Here is a 24,718-nt window from a genome sequence, read left to right as displayed (position 1 = left end):
TGATAATGTTATGTAGTGTAGATGATGAGATATTCAAAGTCTTCACAATTTTACGTTGAGGAACATTATTCTGAAATTCGTCCACAAATTCTAGATGCAGTTTTTCTCAGATTGGTGAACCTCTGCCCATCTTCACTTCTGAAAGACTCTGCCTCGTTAAGATACTCTTTTTATACCCAATCATGTTACTGGACTGTTTCCAATCAACCTCCAGCTGTTTCTTTTTAGTATCATTACTTTTCCAGCCTTTACTTGCCCCCATCTCAACTTTTTTGAGACGTGTTGCGGCCATCAAATTAAAATTACCCCCCCCCCCCCTTTTAAAACGGTACATTTCCTCAGTTTAAACATTTGATATGTTTTCCATGTTCTATTGTGAATAACATCTGGGTTTAGGAGATTTGCAAATCACTGCATTCTGGTTTTATTTACATATCACACAGCGTTGCAACTTTTTGGGAATTGGGGTTGTAAATGCAGTGCAGTAAGAGCTCCTTTCCTGCTCCGTCTAAATCGGAGAGGGGAAAAAAAAAACAAAGCCAAAAAACACATTAGGGAATGTAGCAAAATTCCAAACTCAGCATTTCATCCTCAATAAAATGGACCCAAGCCATCTGGCATCTGTCTCATCTCTGCTTTCCTAATTTTTGCTCTTTGCAGAAAAACTGTAAATAGATATTCCACTTTTTTCTGTCCCCAAATTTGAAAGAAAATAGGTAGACGAGTAGTAGCACTAAGTAACATACCAGGAAACATTGGATAGCTATTATTCTTTAATGACTCATGACTAGAACAAAACAATATGCGGGATTTCTGTTATTCATTGCAGTATGACGACATTCCAAGGCCTTACTGGCCATTTGAGGATTTTATAGGTTTTGGGCATTAGCCATAATGGGGGCTGCTTAAAGGTGAATTGTGGAAGACATGGTGTGTGTGTGTGTGTGTGTGTGTGTGTGTGTAGGTGGATGGAGGTGATAAAGAGTGCAGCGAGTGCTGCCAGCAGGGTGACTCTGCTCATCCCTACAGGCCCAGAGGAGTTGAATGGGAACTGAAGATTGAAACTGAGGCTGGTTGTCCTCCTGGAGCTCGGGGCTGGGCCCTGCAGACTGCCATGAGTCTACGCTATTATTTTATTTAATCCCTCTCTTTTTCGTGGCTCCTAATGCCATTATCTTCATTACTGACTCTGAAGTCTCTCGAACATTTCTGCGGAATGGAAATGGAAGACGTAGGGGGCTGTCTAAGAACTCGACTTTTTGGTTTGTTTTTTTTTTGTTTGTTTTTTTTCTTTCATCTTTGACATGTGGTCTACGACCCCTTCATTTTAAAGTCATGCCAAGTTCTGCAGTTTTCCAGCAGAGTAATACAACTGTAAATGGCGATTATGTTCCATTTTGGTTCCTGTGGTTCCTGCTACAATTTCAGTGGTCACATTTCTAAAATCGCCAGTTCTTCATCGCAAAACTGGGAGCTCATCCAGAGCTGCCAAACGGTATTGTCTCAAACCCATTAGGACTTCCTGAATGGGTTTCAATGTCATTAAAAGCTCGTTTTGTGTAATCTCGATCTCAAGCCCTCATATTTACAGGAGCAGGGTAACGGAACGCTGCCGGACGGGGTAATGGACTGAATCAGGTCTGGATGGTAGAGTAAGTGAAAAGAGTGAAGAAAGAAGGACGCAGAACCACAGTGGCGTGGGCCAGAGGATACGGCAGCACTCGGGAGATGAAGTGGTTTGGGAGAACGGCCATCGTCCTCTGTAAACAGTCGTAAAAGGTCTAAGTGATGGTATCGAGTTAAGGGCAATGAAATTGAGATGAGCGACGGGATAATTGGTAATCTGGTGTGGACACACAAGTGAGTGAAGTCTGTAGTGTGCTTGTGCTCCTGTTCAGTTCCACAATCATCACAGTAAGACTTTAGTGACATTATAGTTTTGTTATACGTTATTGTTATGCTTTTGTTATACTTTATTAAATGCCTGGGTAAACATATTTATGGAACAGCTTTGAGTCATTTAAATGTAAGAACTATTGAGATATATTGAAAAGGCTTGTTCAGAGAGTATTTAACAGTTTTATTACTGACAGCATGCTTAATGGCCACTTCTCATCTCTAAAGTTTATTTTTTTCATGTTTCCTGGAGAACCACAAGGGGGAGCCAGCAACTAGAGTATGCATACAGTCTTAATCCTGATGCTCACTGATGCAAAAGCTAACTACTCTTTCTGCCTCTGGGTAGTTAACTCTGGCTTTTATTAAACATCTGGCTCTGCTGATTTCTCCACTTCTCCTGTATATTCATTGTGAATAAGGGAAGATGGGCCATGTTGGGGGGGAAACTGGTCTCCTTAAAGTTACGATTCATGTGCTTAAACCAAAAGAAAAAGAAAATTGGTCAGTTTGAAGTTTTTTCAGTTTTTTTCCTCTTTTACAGATCATAGAGAAATGTTGACGCACAGGTTATGCTGTTATCTGTATTATTATTATTATTATTATTATTATTATTATTATTATTATTATTATTAATCCTTTGTTCTGATATAAGGGCCAGTTCTTTTATGTAAATATCTGGGTTGTCATATGGAACCGAAGTTTGTTTTAAAAGGAATATTTCTGTGAAAATTTTGATTTACGTAATGTTTTCCATACCCCAAATGCAGTTGATTAACCAAGACAGGTTTGGTGAGTGAACTTTGTTTCTGTCTCAAAGCTACACAGATAAGTGCTGACACACTGACCTCGATGAACAAAAGGTTTCATTAAATAGAAGAATAAGTCAATCACTTTAAACAAATCACTTCTAATGTACAATTCTGACATCAGACTTTGGGTTATAACTCCCTCCCGAGTCTGATTGTGTAGAGTGACCTCAAACTGTGCTGAGGAACAACGTGATTCTGGCTTCAGTGTGGCTGCTACTACTGGGGTTTTTTTTGTTTGTCTGTTTATTTGTTTGTTTTTGGGGTTTTTTGCTATGTAAATTACTTATGTTGTTTAATTAATATACATTACAGTGTGCCATATGGCCAGAAACCACTTAAAATATCTGCTATAAGCGACCTACTTTGAAGCTTCAGTGCAAAATTAAATCAAACATCAGACACCAAACACATCTTGGCTGATCAACTGTATTGGTGTAAGGGGGAAATTGTATACGTTTCATTTTCGCCTGAAGTGTCCCTTTAAGATTTTGAAATATTATGTTTACTCATAAGGGCTAAGATTAACTGTAAATTAACTCGATTTTATTTGGGAGATTTGACCTTATGATATTGAATGGATCATAGTCTTCACTAGGCTGTGACATTGGGACATGAATGCTGTACTGGGTCCAACCAAAGACCTGAAACGTCTCGTACAAGACTGAAAACCTTGGCTGAGGTTTTTTTCAGCCAAGCATTAATCGGTACTGGTGACTATATGGATAATCTCTTTTTTTAATTTTTTTTTTATATATATATAAATATAAGAAGATATTATGCACATCTCATGAGTCCTGGATTATTAGTGGTTTTCTCAACCTTCTGTTTGGTTTTCATTACTTTTGTACACTTCTTACAAAGCCTGCAATTTGCAATATTTCACTCTTGTCTTTCCTTCCTTAATGTAAAGACATCCATCATGTTTAGAGTTATGATGAGCTTTACCAAAGCTCCAGGTTGCTTCTGTCATGCAGAGGAAATCTGAACAGCGTTTACCCCTGTTTCTGTTGCACGTCACTCCTATTTATTGTGTAGCATGTTGCTGTAGTCTGTCCCATGTCATTACATTTAAAAGATGACTAATAAAAACAAAACTGGTATTAACTGGGTTCTGAGCTTGAACTGCAATTCTTTTTGGTAATGGTATTCATAATGTATTCAGTGCCTTTGTTTCTGTTCTACCAAACAAAACTTCTCCGTATATATTTGTCCTTGTGGTTTATTAATATGGTAAGTCTAACATCACATCCTGCAGTATACAGATCTTGACTTTTTAAAAGCAATCAATATTCTAGAAAGAAAATGGAGGTAACACATCCCATAATATACAATAATAAGAATAAGATGGGTGGCATTAATGAAAAGGTCCAAGCCTTTTATAAATGATGTTGGAGAGGAGGTCATGAGGAGATATATGGGTCGATGGTGGCATTTAATCCAGATTGTTCTCTCAAACAGCTCTCATCGCTTTGGAGGTGTCGTGTTCCCATTGAGCGTAAACCTGCAAGAAGAACAGAACGAGAAGGGAGAATCAGTGCAGACATTCCAGCTCTGACTGGCATGGATATACATGTACGTATGTAAATATAACTTCTCTGCTGCAATCACTTTTGTATACAGACCTTGCATGTGGACCTTACAACTAGTTTAATCCTTCATCCACTAAAATCCTTTGGCAACGTTAACCTCTTAAATAAATGTAACATTTTCCATATTACTGATACTGATGAAGTCAGAGCATGTCACTGTGAGACTCATGTCTCTGTTCTACAGGACTTAACAGTGCAAACTATAGAAACTCATGATATGAAGAGGCAAAAAACAGGCTTATCGAGTTCACTACCAAAACTGTATCTGAAACAAATTCATATAAAAATCTAATTATTTTCCCAAGCATATTATTCCCGGTGAATAAGACACTAGGCCATCTCAGGGTGTCGTGCACACACATTGACACTCTCCCCTACAACCCCTGGCAAAAATGATGGAATCACCACACTTGGAGGATGTTCACCCAAATCACAGATATGACACAAATCTATTTTTGTTTAAAACATTCTGGCTTCGTGAAACATACCACAAACAAGTTCAATTAAATAATTTTAATTAGTGGCATATTTTTCCAGATCAAGTAGAGGGGGAAAAAAATATGGAATCAACAACAAACAAACAAATCACAATTTACTTTGTTGCTTCTCCTCTGGGTTTTATGACTGCCTGAATTCTTTGAGGCATGGACTTTCACTAATGAAAGCTGAGTGTCAACTAAGTGTGGTGACTCCATAATTTTTTGCCAGGGGTTGTAAAGACTATTTATCTTTGCAAATCCACCTACTGGCATGTTTTTCCGGGAGGTGGGAGGAAAATGAAAATCCCCACAAGGACAGTAACCCAGTCTCAGGATCAAACCCGAGACCCCTGGACCTGTGAGGCAGCAAAGCTTCCTGCTGCACCACAGCAGAAAGTATTTTATTAAGTATCTGCCTATAAAAACGGTTCTGTTGGTCTTCAACCGTTAAACACAGGTTGCTAGTGATCCATATTGGACCCCCCACCCACCATCATGTCCTTATAAAACATTTTTGAAGAAGATTTTCCCAAAATTGTTCTAATTTGGCCTTAAATAAGGATTCATGAAACCGAGAGAGCGTGTGTGTATGTAAATCCTACTACATGCATACTTTTTTCCTGATGGGGCATATTTATTACTCTAGTGCTGAGTAGATACTAGTGAGTGTTTGATTTAAGTAGTGAACAAATTTAGTGGTTTTGATAATGTTAAGAAAAAACAACAGATAAATCAAGGTGAATAAGCTTGAATTATAAATTAAATTCCCAATAACTACATAGGGTCATGGGCTCACCCCTTTACACAGACACATATTTACTCATGATGAGTAAAAGAGTAGCTTATGACTTATCAGTCTCGACAGTCTTAACTATAAATATATTATATATGCAGGAGCTGATGTGCTTGTTTATGTGCACAAGATTTTAGGATGATCGGTGATTAATAATTAGGATGCAAGTGGAAAGAGTTAGATTTTTTTTGGACCCCCCCCCATGCATACAGAGGTTTTAGAAATTGCTGGCCTTAAATATCAAACCAAACATTTTTACCTGCACACTCTGTCCATCACATGGGTGAGTAAACGGTCTGAGATTCCCGGACTTGACTCCTCTGCCAGGCTAAAGGCATTCTCCAGTTCCTCTAATGCACACACGCTGCCTCCAGTCACACGGCGCTTTTCTTTTAACTACACACACACAGTAGAAATGAACGCTACAGCTTTAGAGTTCTCTATTGCTGCTGGTAAAGCTATTAACTATGGTTAATGATATAAATCCCATCAATGAAGTTAAGCAATGAATTTGAGTGAGCGTACAAAATTAGTGCACTCTAGGTATCGTTTAATTGCATTATACTGTAATATACTATAATAGCATACCTCTCTAAAGACAGGCATGAGGAGCGTTGTGAGTGAGGAGGATTTCGGCTGCCTCATCATCACATCTGCTGTCTGTAGTGGAAAACAAAATGTTCAAGTTTTTATTTTCATAACAGCTGCCTAATGTTTTATTTATTATATATGGGAATATCACCATACTGTATCGTATTAAAACCATATTGATTGTATTATACTACTGAATGCCTGTTTTGCCTTCACATATGTTTATTCTTCTTCTTTATTACTTTTTCATCTCCTTTTTATCCTTAAAATGTACACTCATCAGCCATAACATTAAAGGCACCTGCCTAATATTGTGTAGGTCCTCCTTGTGTTGCCAAAACAGCTCTGATCCAACGAGGCATGGACTCCACGAGACCTCTGAAGGTGTGCTGTGGTATCTGGCACCAAGACGTTAGCAGCAGATCCTTTAAGTTGTGAGGTGGGGCCTCCATGGATCTGACTTGTTTGTCCAGTACATCCCACAGATGCTCGATCGGATTCAGATCTGGGGAATTTGGAGGCCAAGTCAACACCTTGAACACTTTGTCATGTCCCTCAAACCATTCCTGCATGGTAATGTTTAGGCAGGTGGTACGTGTCAAAGTAACATCCACATGAATACCAGGACCCAAGGTCTCCCAGCAGAACATTGCCTAGAGCGCATTACACTGCCTCTGCTGGCTTGCCTTCTTCTCATTGTGCATCCTGGGGCCATCTCTTCCCCAGGTAAGTAACACACATGCACCCAGCTGTCCACATGATGTAAAGTGTGATTCATCAGACCGGGCCACCTTCTTCCATTGCTCCATGATCCAGTTCTGATGCTCATGTACCGATTGTAGGTGCTTTCGTCCTGCAGCTACTCAGCCCCATATCCAGCAAGCTGCAATTCACTGTGTGTTCTGACACCTTATCATAGCCTTCATTAACTTTTTTCAGCCATTTTTGCTATGGTTCAGACCATATGGCTTAGCCTTCACTCTCCACACGCATCAGTGAGCCTTGGGTACCCATGATCCTGTCGCTGGTTCACCGGTTGTCCTTCCTTTTTCCTTTTACCACTTTTTGTAGGTACTAACTACTGCATATTGGGTACACCCCACATGACCTGCCGTTTCGGAGATGCTCTCACCCAGTCGTCTAACCATCACAATTTGGCCCTTGTAAAAGAAGCTCAGATCCTTAGACTTGCCCATATTTCCTGCTTCCAACACATCAACTTCGAGAACTGACAGTTCATTTACTGCCTAATATATATCTCACGCCTTGAAAGGTGCCATCATAATGATAATCAATGTTATTGACTTCACCGTTCAGTGGTTTTAATGTTATGTCTGATTGATGTACATGGTGAAACATTATTTTTGTAATATTTCCCAACAATAACTGAAGTACATCAAATCTAGCACACGGTTTTCTGAGAGGAGCAAAAATAAACCAACTTCAACACAAGAAATCCTAAAACCAATCTGAGCACAATTAATGTACTACATGTTACTTGAGCAAACATGAGTTCATTTCAGTTGATTTTCATATCCGGCTAAACTAACCAAGAACTGAATTTGGATCATACCAAGCCTGTTTGAAATGATCCAAGCTTGTCATACTTCATATTATCTTAGCTTTGATAAGCGATCGAGATATTATTTATATATATATATATATAAATAATGAGGTCAAGATTTAACACTGTTGATTTAGTCATTTCCAATTCCTACCCCATGCCCTCCTGTGACCACTCAACAGCTACCAATCCTGAGAAACAGCAAAAATCAATGAGGTTAATGTACACACACCCACCTTACTCTCTGCATGGTTATTTCCTCTCTGGTGCTTGTTAATAGGAACGGGTCTTAAGGTGGGAGGGAACGTCCACATAGGACTCTGATCTGCTTCATCACCCTCGCCATCCCTGACACACACACACACAGGTTACATTAAGCACTACACACCAGTATGGCAATCCGTATAACTATGCATCGTGATCTCATACATGTCGGAGTCGTCGGAACTAGACTCGTCTCCGTGGCCCTCAGACTTCCAGCGGCGGTAACGGTCGATCAGCTCTGCTAAGTAGGATGTTTTCCTGGTGTAGCGACTGATGAATTTATGCTTAAGCAGCTCTTTGGCTGTTGGTCTCTGTAGAGAAGATCACTGGTTACTCTTATTTAATGACAGCAACATTTAAGTATTCTTACAATGAATAGATGAAAATGTAATGACGCAAAATGAGTTTCAGCATGCTCTGTTGTTGACTTCTTACTTTGTTATTAAAAACCAGTGAGAGAAATACAGAGTAAAAATTCATGAAATGAATGTGATGCTTAAGTCCAGAGTTTTGCAGGGACACTCACAAACCGTGGGTCTTTGTTTAGACATGCTTCCACAAAATCCTTAAAGGCCTTGCTGTAGTTGCCTTCTAGAGTGGGTGGGTTGTTCTTAGGGATGAGGAAGAGAACCCTCATGGGGTGCAGGTCTGAGTTCGGGGGTTCTCCTTTGGCCAGCTCAATGGCTGTGATACCCAACGACCAGATGTCAGCCTGGGATGAAGAAAAAAGTAAAAATACGAAGGAGAATGAGAGACAGCATAACATTTAGCACCCTTGCCATCTGTTCCTCTCTAAATATTTCATCAGGATCATTTACATGAGTGAACAGAAAGCATGTGGTACTTAACAGATGTTGATTTGTAACTTGAATTGTATACTTAAACTTGACACCCAAGGAACCAAATAGTGTGCGTGTGTGTTTATGTATACGTGTGTGTATATATATATATATGAGTGTGTGTGTGTGCGCCTCTCTCTCTCTCTCCATGGGAAAGCATACCTTAAAATCATATGCAGACTGCTTAATGACTTCAGGAGCCATCCAGAACGGTGTCCCCACAAAAGTGTTCCTCTTGATCTGTGTGTCTGTTAGCTGACCTGCCACACCGAAGTCAGCCAGCTTCACCTCTCCATGCTCTGACAGTAAGACGTTGGCCGCTGTTTGGATGAAAAAGTTTGTGCTGATCAGAATAAACACATTCTGATTGGTCAGAAAGTGTCAATCAAATCACTTGTTTTAATACCATCTAATGTTGGACTGTTTCTATAGTAACAGCTAATTCACAGGGACTTGAATTACCAACAAATAGCTGACAAGACTACCAACAAATAGCTGAAGAACAGTGTTGTTATTTAACAAAGAAAAATATCTGTTTTCTGTAAGGAAATGTATATTTCTTTTTTTTTTTTTTTTTTTTTTTAAGGAAGGCGTCTCGGGGATCAGCTCTTAACAGTAACAGTCTGCATGACAGAGAACTTTGTGCTTTCCGCTTTCTCAGTAACATGAGAAGCTGTATTTATTTTCCTAATGATCCACAAGATTAAATATGCCTCTAGAGGTGAAATAAAAACTATTACTGACCAATTTTGTTGTCTTATCTGAAGTGTTTTTTTTTTGTTTTTTTTTTAAATTTGTTATTTGGAGTGCGATATTTTACTTTGAGTGTTATGTTTTCATTCAGTATCAATTCTAAAAACTAATCAGTCGATTAATTAATGATGATTGGTTATCGGCAGCTACTGCCCAACTTGGTTATCGGTGAAAAACACCTCTAGTATAAACTAATCAAAACTACGATGAACTATACTTTACTTAACATAAAATGTAAATGCAGATTACTGTGATGATAATATTTCAGGAATTGCTATTATAAGAAATACTAATATTTGGGGTGGTAAAAGTAAATCTTCTCTGTGCAGGACTGCATCACACCACCCCATGGATGTTTATGTATTTTTGGTCATTTTACAATAAATTTTCATTTAAAAATAAACAAAACTTTTATAAAATCAACTGTATAGTGATTTAAATTTAGAGCACAGTCTTATAGTTAAATGCATAGGTTAACCAATAAAACAGCATGGTTTACAGATTTTGACGTGGAAAGAATGCACATGTCCCTTAGCTTTGACACAAATTCTGGGCTTTTGCATGTTTACCTTCACACTCGGCTACGTTTTCATAAAGTGAAACAGACTATTTCAGTCCTGACCTTTAATGTCCCTATGAATCTTCCTCTCTGAGTGGAGGTAGTCCAGTCCTTTAAGGATCTCTCGGAGAATGGTGGCGATATAGGCCTCCTCCAGAGGTCCTGGCTTTAGCTAACAACACACAACACCATACCACCCCATGGTGCAAACTTTGGTCCTCAAGATACTCAAGAAATGTAAACGAAAAGTTTGCTATTTTTAGTTCTAGATTGTAAGTGCAGTCAAAAAATATCAGGATGCCATCAATACTCACCATGTCTAGAGCAGAGCCACCACCCAAATACTCCATGATGATCCATAGCTTAGTGCCCTGTAAGTCATACAGTACACAACTTGCTGCTGCCATCACACTCAGACATCCGATCATTCGTTCATTTAGACATGGAATAAGCTTCCTGAGACTGAGATTTTGTTTATAGTAAAACTCTTAAAAGACACATAGGAAGATTTAAAGCAAGTACCATATTTTCCAGACAATAAGACACACTTACTTTGTCATCTAGCAGGTACTAAGATGAGGGATGTTACAGTGAGAGGAGCAGCAGAACTGACTACTCAGGGCCCCTCGAAAAATAGGGCCTGGACTAAAAAGTAAACCTTTCTTGACATGTGAAGTGGACCGCCCACAGATTTTTGTACAGTTCTGCATGTATCCAATGTTCCAATAAACCTATTCGCCAGAATGGCTGAGAGACACACAGCTATGTTAAAAAGTTAAACATTGTCTGAACACTAGTCTCACAGGCCAGAGTTCTAGCAGTCGGTATAGAGTCTGATACATTTGGTCATAAATGTGGTCAAGGACCTACTACTTTCACAGAAAAGGGCAATTTGACTGACATGGTAGATAACAAAACACAGACTGCTGACAAACATGGTGATTTTCTCATTTACTCACCACTAAGTTCTTTCAACTAAACGTTAATATCTAAATGTTTGTTTTGTGAAGAATATAGTTTATCTAAATATATTGTTTTGTGAAAGCCAATCAGATTGCAACCTTCAAGATCCTGATGCTTGTGGAGAGAAAAGTGTACAAAAGATAGCAGACACTAGCCACAGGATACGGAGTGTCTGGGCCTAGATTTTGTGTAGCCACTATTAAATAAATATGGTTAAAAACATAAATAGAAAGTATCAGTGGTGTCAATGGTTATGTGACTAAGCAACATTTTTAATGTGGTGACTGAAGAATTTATGCCAACTAGGGAAAAATGTCAAAATAAATAAATACATAAAAATAAAAATCTTAAAATAGCTAGTGTCTAGAATATCATACACTGCAAATGAAACTGGAGTTCAATAGACAAAAACGTAAATGAACTTGTCTTAGCATTTCTATGTTTTTGCCAGAGTAGTTTTGCAGTATTTGACCTCAAAAGGCTACATCAACAGGAAGCAACAAGTTGACTATAGTTATGCACAAAGCAGGTTTCTGTCCAGCTGCCATAACTGACTCCACAGCTGTCTGTGTTGTGTATATTCCTTAATAAAATGAAGGCCACATTAGTGCTATTTATACAACAAGGTGACATATATTGATTTTTGTTGCTACGGGAATTCTTTCAGGAGAGTGCGAGTTGAATCAAAAGGAATTTTAAAGACGAAAGAACAACGTGCTAGCTCCAGCAGAGCTGAATAACATTCTTACTGGTCTTATTAGAATATGCAGACGAGTATGAACAACTTGTCCACAGACCTTCAGATAGGAGCCAAAGTATTTGGTGACGAAGGGACTGTCGCACTGGCTGAGAACTGTGATCTCCTGCTGAATGTCTTCAATCTCATCCTCAGCTTCTTCTAGATCAATGATCTTAATGGCCACTACCTCCTTGGTGTGGTTATTAATTCCTTTGTAAACTTCTCCAAAGGAGCCTTTGCCAATGCGCTCTAGTTTGGTGAAATACTGCTCAGGATCCAGACGAGTGTTCTGGTCAATAAACAGACAATCATTAAGCATGTTAATGTTTATTTATAATTTGTAAAGAGAAAAGCAAACACACGCAACAACTGATATAATAGCATATGACTTTTCCAGAAAACTAGGGAGTAACTCTCTTAGAGCTGAAGTGGATGTCGTGAATTAACCTGGCAGTTACCAAGCAACAGGTTCATCGGGAGACATAGCTGAGGATTTCACTGCAAATCAGAGGTAATGCAAGTTCATTTGGTAGACACTGGAAAATCAGGCACTGTAATCTTTTAATATAATCTATAAGTATGACATCAGTGGGATAAACATGTTTACCTGGTACATAAACTAATATAGTTCATGGAACAAGACACTTCCGCCTTTGGCATTTCCAATAAAGCTGAATCACTGAAGACTTTGTTAGCAGTCGTAGCAATTTGAAACCAAAAAATAAACCACTGCTCCTCATGCTGGGCTCAAAGTTCAGAAGATAAGACCCTGCCAAGGGTGAAAGCGCAATCATTTTTTTCCCCTAGTCCATTAAACTGTGATTGTCCAACATCTTCTAAAAGTATGAGAGCAAAGGTTTGGCCATAGATTCGGCACTGGTCTCCAACAACAGCCATTACGCCTGCGTTAAAAATGCTGGACTGAAACGTCTCTTCTTCCTTTCAGGATGTCTAACACTACTGGACGTAATGCCACTTTATTAAAATAATGACCCCAAACACACATCCAAATTAAGATTAAAATACTTGCAGGAACAAAATGCAAATGCTTGTCTCAGTTTCCATATTTAAACCCAAACTTTGAAGCGTTTTCCAATGTTTCACAGTTAAGGGTGTAATATACACTAGAGCGGCAAGAAGTAATCGATAAAATCGATAATAATCAATTACGAAAATCGTTGTCAACAAATCTCATTATCGCTTAGTTGGTCTGCGTGCGGCATGGGGTACGTTCACTATGCACTCTATCGTCTAGTGTATGAATTTTAGAAGGGTCGTATCAGAGCCCTTGAGAGAGAGCTGAACGAAAATGAATTTCTTCACTTTAATGTTTATGTCAGCGTTACCTTTTATAACCAACAAGACCTCAGTCACCATCAGACGGAGGCGTAATCATCAAGTGACAGCGGAAAAAAGTGTGCAACCTCCAAGTCCTCTAAGGCATGAAAGCATTTTATATCAAACGCAAAGAAGAAGACTAACCTGCGAACTTGTGTAGCTCGGAAGCACAGCAGTGATGCACGAGCACAAGCTTATGTTTATATACACAGTGCTCCACTGTGTGCAAAGGGTTTGGACAAATTGGTGCGAGTTGCTTAAAAGGTTTAGTTTAATTCAAGTTTACTGTCATTATGTTCTGTATATGTGCATATGCAGTGTAAAACCTGTCATTTATTATAACGGGAGTGAGTTAGTAATGAGGACGCGGTGATAAACAGTGGGTAGCACAACAAAGAACTGTAATGTCAAATTAAAACGCTATGACCAAAGTAAACATAAGTAAAACAATATGCCTCAAGGCAGTGAATAACAGAAACTGTAAGGTGCAGTTAAAGTGATTATATATATATATATATATATATATATATATATATATATATATATATATATATATATATATAACAGTTGTGCTAATGTAAAGTTTTAATCTGAAGTTTAGAACACTCAGATCGTGGATTTTATTTTAAATAACTTATTGAATTTTCTTTCTCAAAAAAAACAAATCAGAACAACTGATTAATCTGGAAAAATAAGCGGACGATTAATCAATTGTGAAAATAATTGCTAGTTGCAGACCTAATATACACAAACTTACTGTGGTGTCTTGATATGATACACTTTCAATACAGTAAAAATGAGCATTGCCTGAATATGTGCCTTAGGTTCCATATTTGATTGACTAAAATGTAAAAATACAATCATTGAAGCTTCATAATGACAGCATTTGTGTTCTCCATTCAGACTTTTAGCAGCACATAATGAATCAAAAGCCGTGCATTAGAATGGAACAAAAGTAAACATAGTTAATTAGCTAGCAGTGCTGCCACAGTCATGTTGGTCTGTGTCGCCTAGATGCGTGTTTGAATTGTGGAAAAACAGCGTGTTTAGGAGAAGCATGTTTTATTAACAGCTATAGCCTCTCCTGATCTGAGATAAAGAGAAGTTGAGATAAAGAGGGCTTGATTAAGTGTAAATGTTTATTGCACATAATATAAGTGGTATTTTTATGAGGAACAGCCTAACTAAATGACATGATACGCTGACCTTATCCACGACCTATTAAAAAATGCTTTTGAAATGTATATATATATATATATAAAAAATATATATACACACATACATATATATATATATACATATATGTATGTGTGTGTATATATATGTGTGTGTGTGTGTGTGTGTATATGTGTGTGTTTGTATATATATATATATATATATATATATATATATATATATATATATATATATATATATATATATATATATATATATATATATATATATATATGAAATAAAGACCTAACAAACTTTTCTAAAATCATTGCAGTTTAAAAAAAAAATCCTAATTTTTTCCAGGCCTTTAGAAATGTAATTTTTTTAGATTTGGAAAAGACATGTGTCATACAGAGCAGAGCGTGCTGGAACAACACCCAGGCTGCTCAAGTAGCCTCGCTCAAGGGAAGAGAGTCAGTACAGAGCAGGATGGTATGCTCTCACTCACATGCTCATGTTCTCTCTGACTTGTTCACACCTGCCACCACTGCTGTGTACTTGACTAGAGCAGTGCTCTTCTAGGCCAAAGGCCTCTGCATCCTGTGCTTTTACAACACTCACAGCATGACACACAGGTTAGAATTGCTTAATCTCCCACTGGCAGGTCCAGACTTTTATTCGACACTCTCACAACATATATAATATTGGTGGAATAAATTAATGTGTCAATGCCTTAAACTCAAAGATGGGTCCAGACTTACTTTCCTCACTCTTGTAACTACATACCTTTTCTAGTAGTTTCACTGACCTTGTATGTATATAGTGGATGTTGTTCACCTTAAGGTATATGTAACAATATTTAAAGCTTGCAAAATCACATTATAATAGACTAAGCATAGGAATTAATTTAAATTCATTAGTAAGTTAATATAATCATTTTGCTAAAACGTGGCTGAAGTTGCAAACCTGGTCATGTCTTATACTATAGCATACAACAACAAAGCCTGTTAATTTCTAATTAACCTTTAGACCAAAAAAATGACACACCACCCAACATTTTCTTTTGCCTCCATTAAGCTGTCCACTCTCTGTTATCAAACTATATTATATCAGTGATGGCAGTACATCTTAAAAATGACTTCCATGGGATTCTGCTGGAAAGTGGTGAAATGTTTACTTTTACACGTCAGTGGACAATTTATTCACCGTGTGTAATGTCTCTTCTTCTTTTAACATGTCTAATACTACTGGAGTTAATGCCACTTCCCTGTTATTCAAACAACGACCCCAAAGCACATCCAAATTAATTATCCAAATTATCCTGCTGGGGAGGTGGTGAAAATTTTACATTTACACTTCAGTGTACAATTTATTCACCAAGCGTATTTCTTTCACACAGAAGAGACTACATAAACCCACAAAGAGACACAGGATTGGATTGGATTTGATTAGATAGATAGATAGATAGATAGATAGATAGATAGATACATACATACATACATACATACATACATACATACATAGAGACAGACACATAGATAGATAAATAGACAGATAGATGAATAGACAGACAGACAAATAGACTGATAAATAGACAGATAGACAGACAGATAGACAGACGGACAGACAGACACATAGATTAATAAATAGACAGATTGATAAATAGACAGACAGACAAGTAGACTAATAGATAGATAGATAGACAGATAGACAGATAGATAGATAAATACATAAACTCAAACACTCCCACCTCAGGGCAGGATTAGTGGGTTACCTGGTTGCCGATGCCCCACAGATGTGCCATGGCGGCGGTCACACCGCGCTGGAGCTCCGCTGTGCTTTTGGGTGGAGGGGTTTCTCTTCCTCTCCGCCCAAATTACTGCCGCTTTTCCCGCACCGTTGTCTGGACCGTTGTTTTTGTTGGGACACACAGACACGCACACTGAAACCTTTATGTCTGCTTACTCAGTCACAGCGCTCTGTCTCTGCAGGCCCACGGTGAGTCTGTAAAGCGTGAAACCTGGTATTCCCGGCCATTCGAGACATCTGTCACGGCCCTGTCACTAAATGTTTACTGAATGTTATCTCTCTCTGAAGAACACGCCCCTCTCCTTAACAGCTACTTTGTCAAAAAGGAGGGTGTACTGCGCATGCGCATGATGCTCTATACGTTTGGGTATTGTAGTTTGTGGGAGGCGGTTTTCAAGCCCACTACTAATAATTTTGTCAGGGGACATCAATTGAATCGTCAAAAAACAAGTTTCGTGGCGAATTATTTTTCCGTCGTCAATTATTCCTTACATATTTCAGGAAAATCCCAATTTTTTGTCATTTTGTTTGTAGTTAAAGGCCCGACTGGAACTACTTTAGCCGTGCGTTTACTGAAAAATAATTTTACGCCTCAGAACGTCTGTCAGCCAATCAGAATCGAGAATTCAACAGCGCTGCGGTGTAAAGAAAATTAATCAACATCCTCTGACAATCATGAGTATGATATAATAGAGGCTTTTAATAATATCTAGCATGGTAAATAACCTATTAATAACACTAGTAAGAATTGTTTGATTGTTCATTATTATTATTATTATTATTATTATTATTATTATTATTATTATTATTATTATTATTATTATTAAATTATTATAATTTGAGCCATAGAAGTCAGCTGTTCAAAATATTAAATGATCAAGGTATTATCTAAATTGTTGAGAAATGTTAAAAAAGGGAGGGGGGTAAAGTTGATGTTCCAACTAGACACAGTTATTGCTTCTGTTTGTATGACAGACGCATTTTCCTCACTGTAGCAGATATTTAATTATCTCTCAGGTTTAACCTGCATGTTCAATTATGCTTTTCCCCTCAAGGGGGTAGCATTGTGCCAAATCAGGCGGAAGCAAAAAACAAACAAACAAACAAACAAAAAGAAAACTAGCAAGGATTTGAATGATAAAAGCCTTTAAATTCTTAATAATGAAAATGAAAAAAAAATTGAAAATATATTAGGTTGAAAACCAAACATCTGTATGACAAACATTGGAATAAATTTCCTTCAAATTTTTTTCAGCAGTCAGACATTCACAATTTAAAATTCAGGTTTTCAAAATAAATAAATATATTCCCTGCACAGGGAATGTGGGGGAACGAGCGAGTTATATCATGGTAGACTTCATGCATATTTGTGGTTGTTATTCATTCTCTCTCTCTCTCTCTCTCTCTCTCTCTCTCTCTCTCTCTCTCTCTCACACACACACACACACACACATACACATACACACACAGATGTACGGCCTGTAACTGAAATGGACTTAATTGGACCTACACAAAAATATGATTATACCCATGATAATTGTGTATTTGTTATTTTTCATCTTTATTACTTGTAAAAAGTTTGCGAATTTTTTAATTGCTTTAATTTCATAGTATTTTCTTAATGGCTTTTTTTCCATCTACTGCCAACTTGATCTCTGTGTTGTTATTTTTTTTTTTAGCAATAAAATGATTAATCTGTTCATTATATACAGTATTCCAAGGTATCACTTGAACATGCCCACTGAACAGAGTGCTGTCCTGTGTCCATCCTCATCTGCAAAAGGAGATAGAATGATAGGTTTATTAATATGCTGCAGTGCCAATACCTTTTGGTAGGACAGATGGGTTCTGTGATTGCACAAACTTTTTGAGCTCCTGTAGGGGTTTCAGCTGAGTTTTTATGAATTCCCTAATTGTTGGGGGATAGGACTGCTGCCAGATATTACATACACTATCTGACTACAACAGCCTGATAGACAGACAGCTCTTAGAGACAGAGGGTGTACATCCGTCCATGTCCAAACTCTCCAGAGCATGCTTGCCCACTTCAACATTGCTTTCACATTTCACACCTAAGAGTGTAAGGACATTTGCTCACTGAGCACTTTATTAGGAACACTATACTGGGTAGGGCCTCCCTTTGCTCTTAAAACAGCCTGAGAGCTTCGTGCCATGGATCCCACAAGTTCTTGGAGACATTGCTTTGAGATTCAGATCCATGTTGACATGATTGCATGTGATGCCAGATGCATTTGTTGTATGATGATCCTGATGTTTTTCTCCTTGTCCCCTTCTCCCCTCTGAGATTGTTTATGATGGTCTATATGTATGATGTTGTTATGTTTTTGTATGCACCCACTGTGGAAACAAATTTCCTCTTTGAGGACCAATAAATTATCTGTCTATTGCATCACAGTTCCTGCAGATTTTTCAGGTGCACTTTCATGCTGCAAATCTCCAGTTCCACCGCATCCCAAAGGTGCTCTATTGGATTCAGATCCGGTGACTGGGAAGGCCACCAAAGAACACTGAACTCATCGTCATGTTCATGAAAACAGTTTGAGACGACTTTTGTTTTGTGACATTAGTCATTAGAAGATTAGTAAATTGTGGCCATGAAGGGATGCACATAGTCAGCAACAATACTCAAATAGGCTGTTGCATTCAAGTGATGATTGATTTGGTATTATATATATTTCTATAAAGCTGCTTTGAGACAATGTCCATTGTTAAAAGCGCTATACAAATAAAATAAAATTTAATTGAATTGAATATTAACGGGCCCAAAGTGTGCAAAGAAAACATTCCCCGCACCATTACACAACCTCCACCAGCCCGGACTATTGACACAAGGCATGTTGGGAACATGAATTCATGCTGTTGCTGACAAATGCTGACCCTGCCTACCATCTGTGTGCCTCAGCAGAAATGGAGATTCATCAGACCAGGCTACGGTTTTCCAATCTTCAACTGTCAAGTTGTCAAAATAAGAGTCCACCGCTGTTACAGCTCCAGGGCTGCTGGAGTTTTTTTTATGGAAGTGGCAATAGCAAATTTACATTAATAATAAGAGATTTGTCGATGTGTAGTCTTGTGTAGGCAAATGATGTACAGGCTAACATCAAGCCTGATAGTGTGGCTGGGGTGAGGAATGGAGGTGGTACTGCTGCTCATGCAGTTATGTAATCAGCCATCATGTGGCAGCAGCACAATGCATAAAATCATGCAAATACAGGTCAAGAGCATCAGTGAATGTTCGCATCAAACATCAGAATGAAGAAAATGTGTGATCTCTGTGATTTTGATTGTGGCATGGTTGTTCATATAAGAAGAACAGTAACTAGAGTTTACACAGAATGGTGAGAAAAACACAGTGACAACAGTGACAGTTCTGTGGTTGGAAATGCCTTGGTGATAAGAGAGGTCAGAGGAAAGTGGCCAGATTGGTTTGAGCTGACAGGAAGGCTATAGTAACTCAAATAATCACCCTTTACAAAGGTGTTGATCAGAAAATCATCTCAGAATACACATCAAACCTTGAGGTGGATGGGACACAAAACTGGAACTGGACAGTTGATGACTGGAAAAAGACCAGTTGATTTTTTTTTTCCTAATCTTCAACTGTCCAGCTTAGGTGAGTCTGTGCCCATGATAGCCTCAGCTTCCTGTTCTTGGCTGACAGGAGTGGAACCCAATGTGGTCTTCTGCTGTTGTAGCTCATCCACCTCAAGGTTCAATGTTTTGGCATGCTGAAACACTTTTCTTCTCATCACAGTTGGTGTGATTAAAGAGTAAAGAATGATTATTTGAGTTACTGTATCCTTCCTCTCAGATTGAACCCATTTACCTCTGGCCTCTCTTATCAACAAGGTGTTTCCACTCACAGAACTGTCGCTGACAAGATGTTTTTTGTTTTTTGGCACCATTTTGTGTGTGAAAATACAAGGCTCTACAAGGCAGTGTTTTGAGCTCGCTTTAACCCAAGCACACACAAATAGACACATATCAAGGGCATAATCTTAGGCTATTTTGTGTAGATTCATGAAATATTTATTCCAATTAAGTACATTTCATTAAGCATGAAGTCTACCGCGTTATAACTCACTCATTCCCCCACACTTCCTCTGCAGACTCCTGCTAAAGACCTAACATCACAGTAGAGGTAAAAGACAAATTTCCTTTTTTAAATCTGATTCAAATCAATGATTGCTTTGGCAGAGTTCTGTTGATATAGTGCTATAGGGGTGCGCTCCCGAGCGAGGGGAGTCATTTAACGGCAGGACATACAAAACAACACAACATGCTCCAAGCTTGATTGCTGTTCCCTGCCCACGAGTAGCCCGGATGTTAAACTTTAATTTATGTTGTTTTGTTTTTTTAACTTGAATTTTACTGCTTGAATTTGAGCTGAAATGAGCAAACTCAGTAGCATTTTTTCAGTGTTTGAAAGCTAAATTGTTGAATCTGAATTCATGAAAAAATATATTTTAGATAATGAATTTTAAGAATGTAAAGCTCGACTGCTAAAATAAATGAATTCGAATTTCAAGCTTCATTCAAAATAATTAAATGCAGATTTTCAATCTAATATATTTGTTTACATGTGTTTAAAGTTCATTATGAAGAATTCTAAGGCTTTTATAATTCAAACCTTTTTTATTCCAATTTTATGTTGGGTTTTTTTTACTTCCATACCAGCTGTGCTGCTTTCACTTCAGTGATGGTGATACAGTCCTCAGTTCAAATGTTTAGACCAGGATTTAATACTATGACCAAAATATCAGGTCACAATTTTTTTCACTCTGTTGCGAGTAGTACAGTGTTTGACCATATTTTATTTTCCAGAGCAACTTATAAATAAATAAATATATATATATATATACATATATATTTACTGTGCCAAATCCTTAAACAAAGTCATTGAGTATAATGTATCTAATATAAATGCAGTTGTCGTCATTGTCTGTAACTTCCTTGCTGAATTCAAGCTAGGGTGCTACATGCAAACTGCCCAACAATGAACATGCTGCAGCCAGGACAGTAAATAAGAGGAACAGCCAAACAAACATGAAGGTATTCCTCAGGCAAGACATGACACATTGGATTCATAAAGAAGAAGAAAAAAGCAGGAAAGTAGTTGAGTAATGCTTCATAGTAGCCTTTTCAAATCTAAACAAATATACTGTCTATTTAGGATCCCTCCGTCCAATAGGAAACCTATTGTTATTGTTAGTATTCTTCTTATTATTGTTCTCCTTGTCCCTGTAAAGTGCCCTCACTCAAGATCTGATAAGTAAAAAGTTTTGAAATTTCGCACATTGATACTACAGACCATGAGAAACTCCCACACCACAAATGGGCCACATGAGCCCATAGGTGGCGCTACAAGCCACGCCCAAAATCTACATGATTTTCCCTGCAAAATTCTCATTGACTCCTCAGGCCCTTTACATGTGCGTGAGCTTGGGGCCATGCACACGCATTCCATTCCATGGCTTTCTGGCAAGGGTGGGCTGACTGTCTATTAGGCAGATAATCTGTTGCTTATTTGGCCACAGCTACTGCTAACAGAAACAGTAAGTCTTCTTCTCCAGAAGCTTAGTAATTTTGTTCTACTGTGGCACACAGAAACTAGAGACTAGACTTACACTTCTCAGAAAGCATGGGCATAGACAAAGAATAGGGGGTGCTACAGGCCACGCTCAAAGCTGACACATGCAAAATGATGGTATTTGACCCCGCCAGGCCAAAATGTCTGAAAGTTGCTATGCATGCCTTGTTGCTCATGGAGAACAAAAAGGTATCAATAACCCATAATGTCCGCATGATGGATTTTTCTCTACAATCATCATTTGTGGAGAAATACAAAAATGTACTTAAAGTATCTGTGGGATTAATTTCTCTACCATGTCAATTTTGAAATGGTCTGCAATCTTGAGGAAGAATCCACCATTGCTGCTTGCAGCTATATTTTGTTATTGTCTTTATTACTTTTTATTTCATGGGAATAAAATCCAGTTAAAATGGATGCCGGTGAAGTTTTGAATAGGCAGCTAGTTAAGAAGTTCTTTCCCAGTGTTAGTGTTGGATTTCTCCTACCCTGTACATTTCACTATTTTCCCTTGGTCTGACACATGTGATTTAAATCATTAGGTTAAAATGTGTGTATCCCCTGCCTTTAAACACATTTTGCAATGGTTTGTGACATTTAAAGGAGGATATGGTGAAACTCAATGAACGAAAGTGAATGCAAAGATGAAAGTGAAGAAAGAATCTGTCAATTTACTCTGGATTATGTAACTATGGTCCACTTCATGGATGAAATGTATTTTCATTATAGTTAAAAAAAAATCAGATAACATATGCCACAACTAGGGGTTTTCTCGATAAACAAGCATATCACCAAAATATGGTGTGGGTAAAGTTGTATAGTAGTAGTCTATAAATTTCTACTATTATCCAGTTAATTAAAACATCTATCTCTTAACCTGTAATGAGTCTGGGAAAATGTTTTTAGTAAAGCAGAATGCTGAGGCCTTCAGACTTGTGTCCAATTACAATACAAAACAAAACATACCTAGAATTAATTTTCTAACTTCCCATTTTCTAAGTCATCTGAAACATAAGCCTTTTTTTCTATATGAATTTGTCACCTTCATTCCTACCTGGCCTGAAACCACCTCTGGCTCTATCTATTAGGGAAATAAGAGTAGTGTGTTTCTGCATACCGTCAATCATTACAAATTTATCAGACTGTAATGAGTGCTTCCTCATAGACATCAACTTTTTGAACAGCCTGAACACATGTGGTCAACAAAGAGGAACTGATGCGGTCATCTGTTTAGTTTTTGTTATCACACTAGCAATTGTGACAAACCCTTTTGTGCTCTTGCTGTTTTACTTTCTGTTCATTTTTGTTCCACTTTGGTGTTTGTTATAAGCAGTGTGATGTTTCTTGTTGTTGTTCCATGATACTGTATATTATCACCAGTGAACATGGTGATATGTTTCATGTTGGTTGGTTTGTATAGGCAACATTGGTGTCTGTGTGTTAGAAAACATAATACAAGTAGTTTAGCCTGATTTTATAATGTGCTAGAAATTCGATGGCATGTCAAAACAGATCCTCCAGAGCGTTTCTGAAGAAGTAGCCAAACCAGGATGTCTTTCTTTTTCACAGGGCGAGGAGTGATAAATATTTCAAACTGTTAAGTTCTTGTGCATAGGCGGGCCTGGCAGACAATGAAGCTGCTGTTTTTTTAAAGTGCTACCATGATGGAGCTTTCTTTTATACACTACTGAATTAGTAATTTCTGATTAGTATTTGAATTTAAATAAAGTTCAGAATACGCTGCCATATGTTATGTGTTGCGGAAGTTCTAAAGATGTAATTAGATAATTTACCAGTCACCCTCTGCATTACTTAGTGACATATATTAAAGTCACTATAATGATGTACAGTAGTTACAGAGCTTGAGATAAAATAATTGACTGCACTGAAAAACTACTTTCAAATATCAATTAACTAAGATCATTCAAGACATCATAAACATCACTTACTTAAGTAGACTGTAGAAAGCAATTTCGTGTTATTAAGTCCAGTTGGACATAATTGAAAAAATACTGTAAAGGCATATTCTTGTACACCAAGATACAAACAATGTAAATTTGTACCTTTGAGGATATAGCACCCACTATTTCTGTCCTAAAAAGTACAGTTTATTAAGATTTCATAGGAAGCTAAAGCAAGGGTTGGGGGGGGGGGGGGGGGGGGGGGTGTGTGCTTTTAGGAGGAAGGACAGCATTTAGGGCCTATTTTCTTGAGGTACAGCTGTAGCATGTGGTAGGGACACAACCCAGTCACTACTTTGCCACCAGTAGATGTACATCGTTTCAAGAAGTGAAATGTTCAATGGTTCTTTATGGACCCTTCAGCTAAAGCAATGGCATTGAAAACCATGCACACTGTTGAAGTTCTGACACTTAGCAAAGCCCAGAAGGGCACAACACCTACCTGAACATTCCTCTCATAGTATAAGAATCAATTGAACACTGTATGTGTTGAAGTAAAATGTCAGCTCCAACAGGACACAGAATGAGACAGCAAACATGATTTTAGAAACTTTAATATACATAATCCTGCACCACAAAATTCCTCAGCATTATTATACTCCGATAACAGCAGTGAAAGCACAGTGGTTAGGGCTCCGAGCTGGTGATCTGAAGGTTGTGTTTAGTTCCCAAGCCCTTGAGCAAGCCCCATCACCCTCAGTTGCTGGATTTTACGTCCTTGTAAATTGCAGAATAGACAGAATAAATGTAATAGACAGAATAATAGACAGAATAAATGAATAATTGTATTTCCAGCCTAAGACCTAGTAATAGCAGAGTCTACATAATTTCACGACCTAGATCTTATTTATACGACTCGGTTCTCTATTTAGTGAGTCAAATCCTTTGGTTCAGCTAACAAATAAGAGCCGACTCTTTTGGCGCCCACGCCATTAATTATCAACGTTTCCTCAAAAGAGTCGGTTCAAAGAATCGACTCGTTCTGAAAGATACTAAAACTTTT

At 37.9% G+C, this 24,718-nt stretch overlaps 2 protein-coding genes across 3 annotated transcripts in view; one reads left to right on the top strand and one right to left on the bottom strand.

Moving 5' to 3' along the window:
* The window catches only part of farp2 (FERM, RhoGEF and pleckstrin domain protein 2), a 66,085-nt gene extending 62,268 nt beyond the window's left edge, over positions 1–3,817 (top strand). For both annotated transcript variants that reach the window (XM_017479654.3, XM_017479653.3), the window contains one exon: positions 965–3,817. In XM_017479654.3, the coding sequence (XP_017335143.1) occupies positions 965–1,055 (91 nt within the window). In that variant the 3' untranslated portion in view covers positions 1,056–3,817. The remainder of the gene's footprint in view (positions 1–964) is intronic.
* A 92-nt stretch (positions 3,818–3,909) lies between these two features.
* Positions 3,910–16,221, bottom strand: stk25a (serine/threonine kinase 25a; the record flags this gene model as incomplete). Its single annotated transcript, NM_001200336.1, is given in 11 exon segments — positions 3,910–4,209; positions 5,829–5,965; positions 6,158–6,229; positions 7,961–8,072; positions 8,154–8,299; positions 8,515–8,700; positions 8,990–9,147; positions 10,203–10,311; positions 10,454–10,510; positions 11,900–12,130; positions 16,109–16,221. Coding segments are annotated over 11 exon segments (1,278 nt in total). The 3' UTR covers positions 3,910–4,169.
* Positions 16,222–24,718: the final 8,497 nt, after the last annotated feature.

This window comes from Ictalurus punctatus, chromosome 11, assembly GCF_001660625.3.
Source record: "Ictalurus punctatus breed USDA103 chromosome 11, Coco_2.0, whole genome shotgun sequence".
Classification (NCBI taxonomy): domain Eukaryota; kingdom Metazoa; phylum Chordata; class Actinopteri; order Siluriformes; family Ictaluridae; genus Ictalurus; species Ictalurus punctatus.
This window is presented reverse-complemented; position numbering and strand designations above follow the sequence as displayed.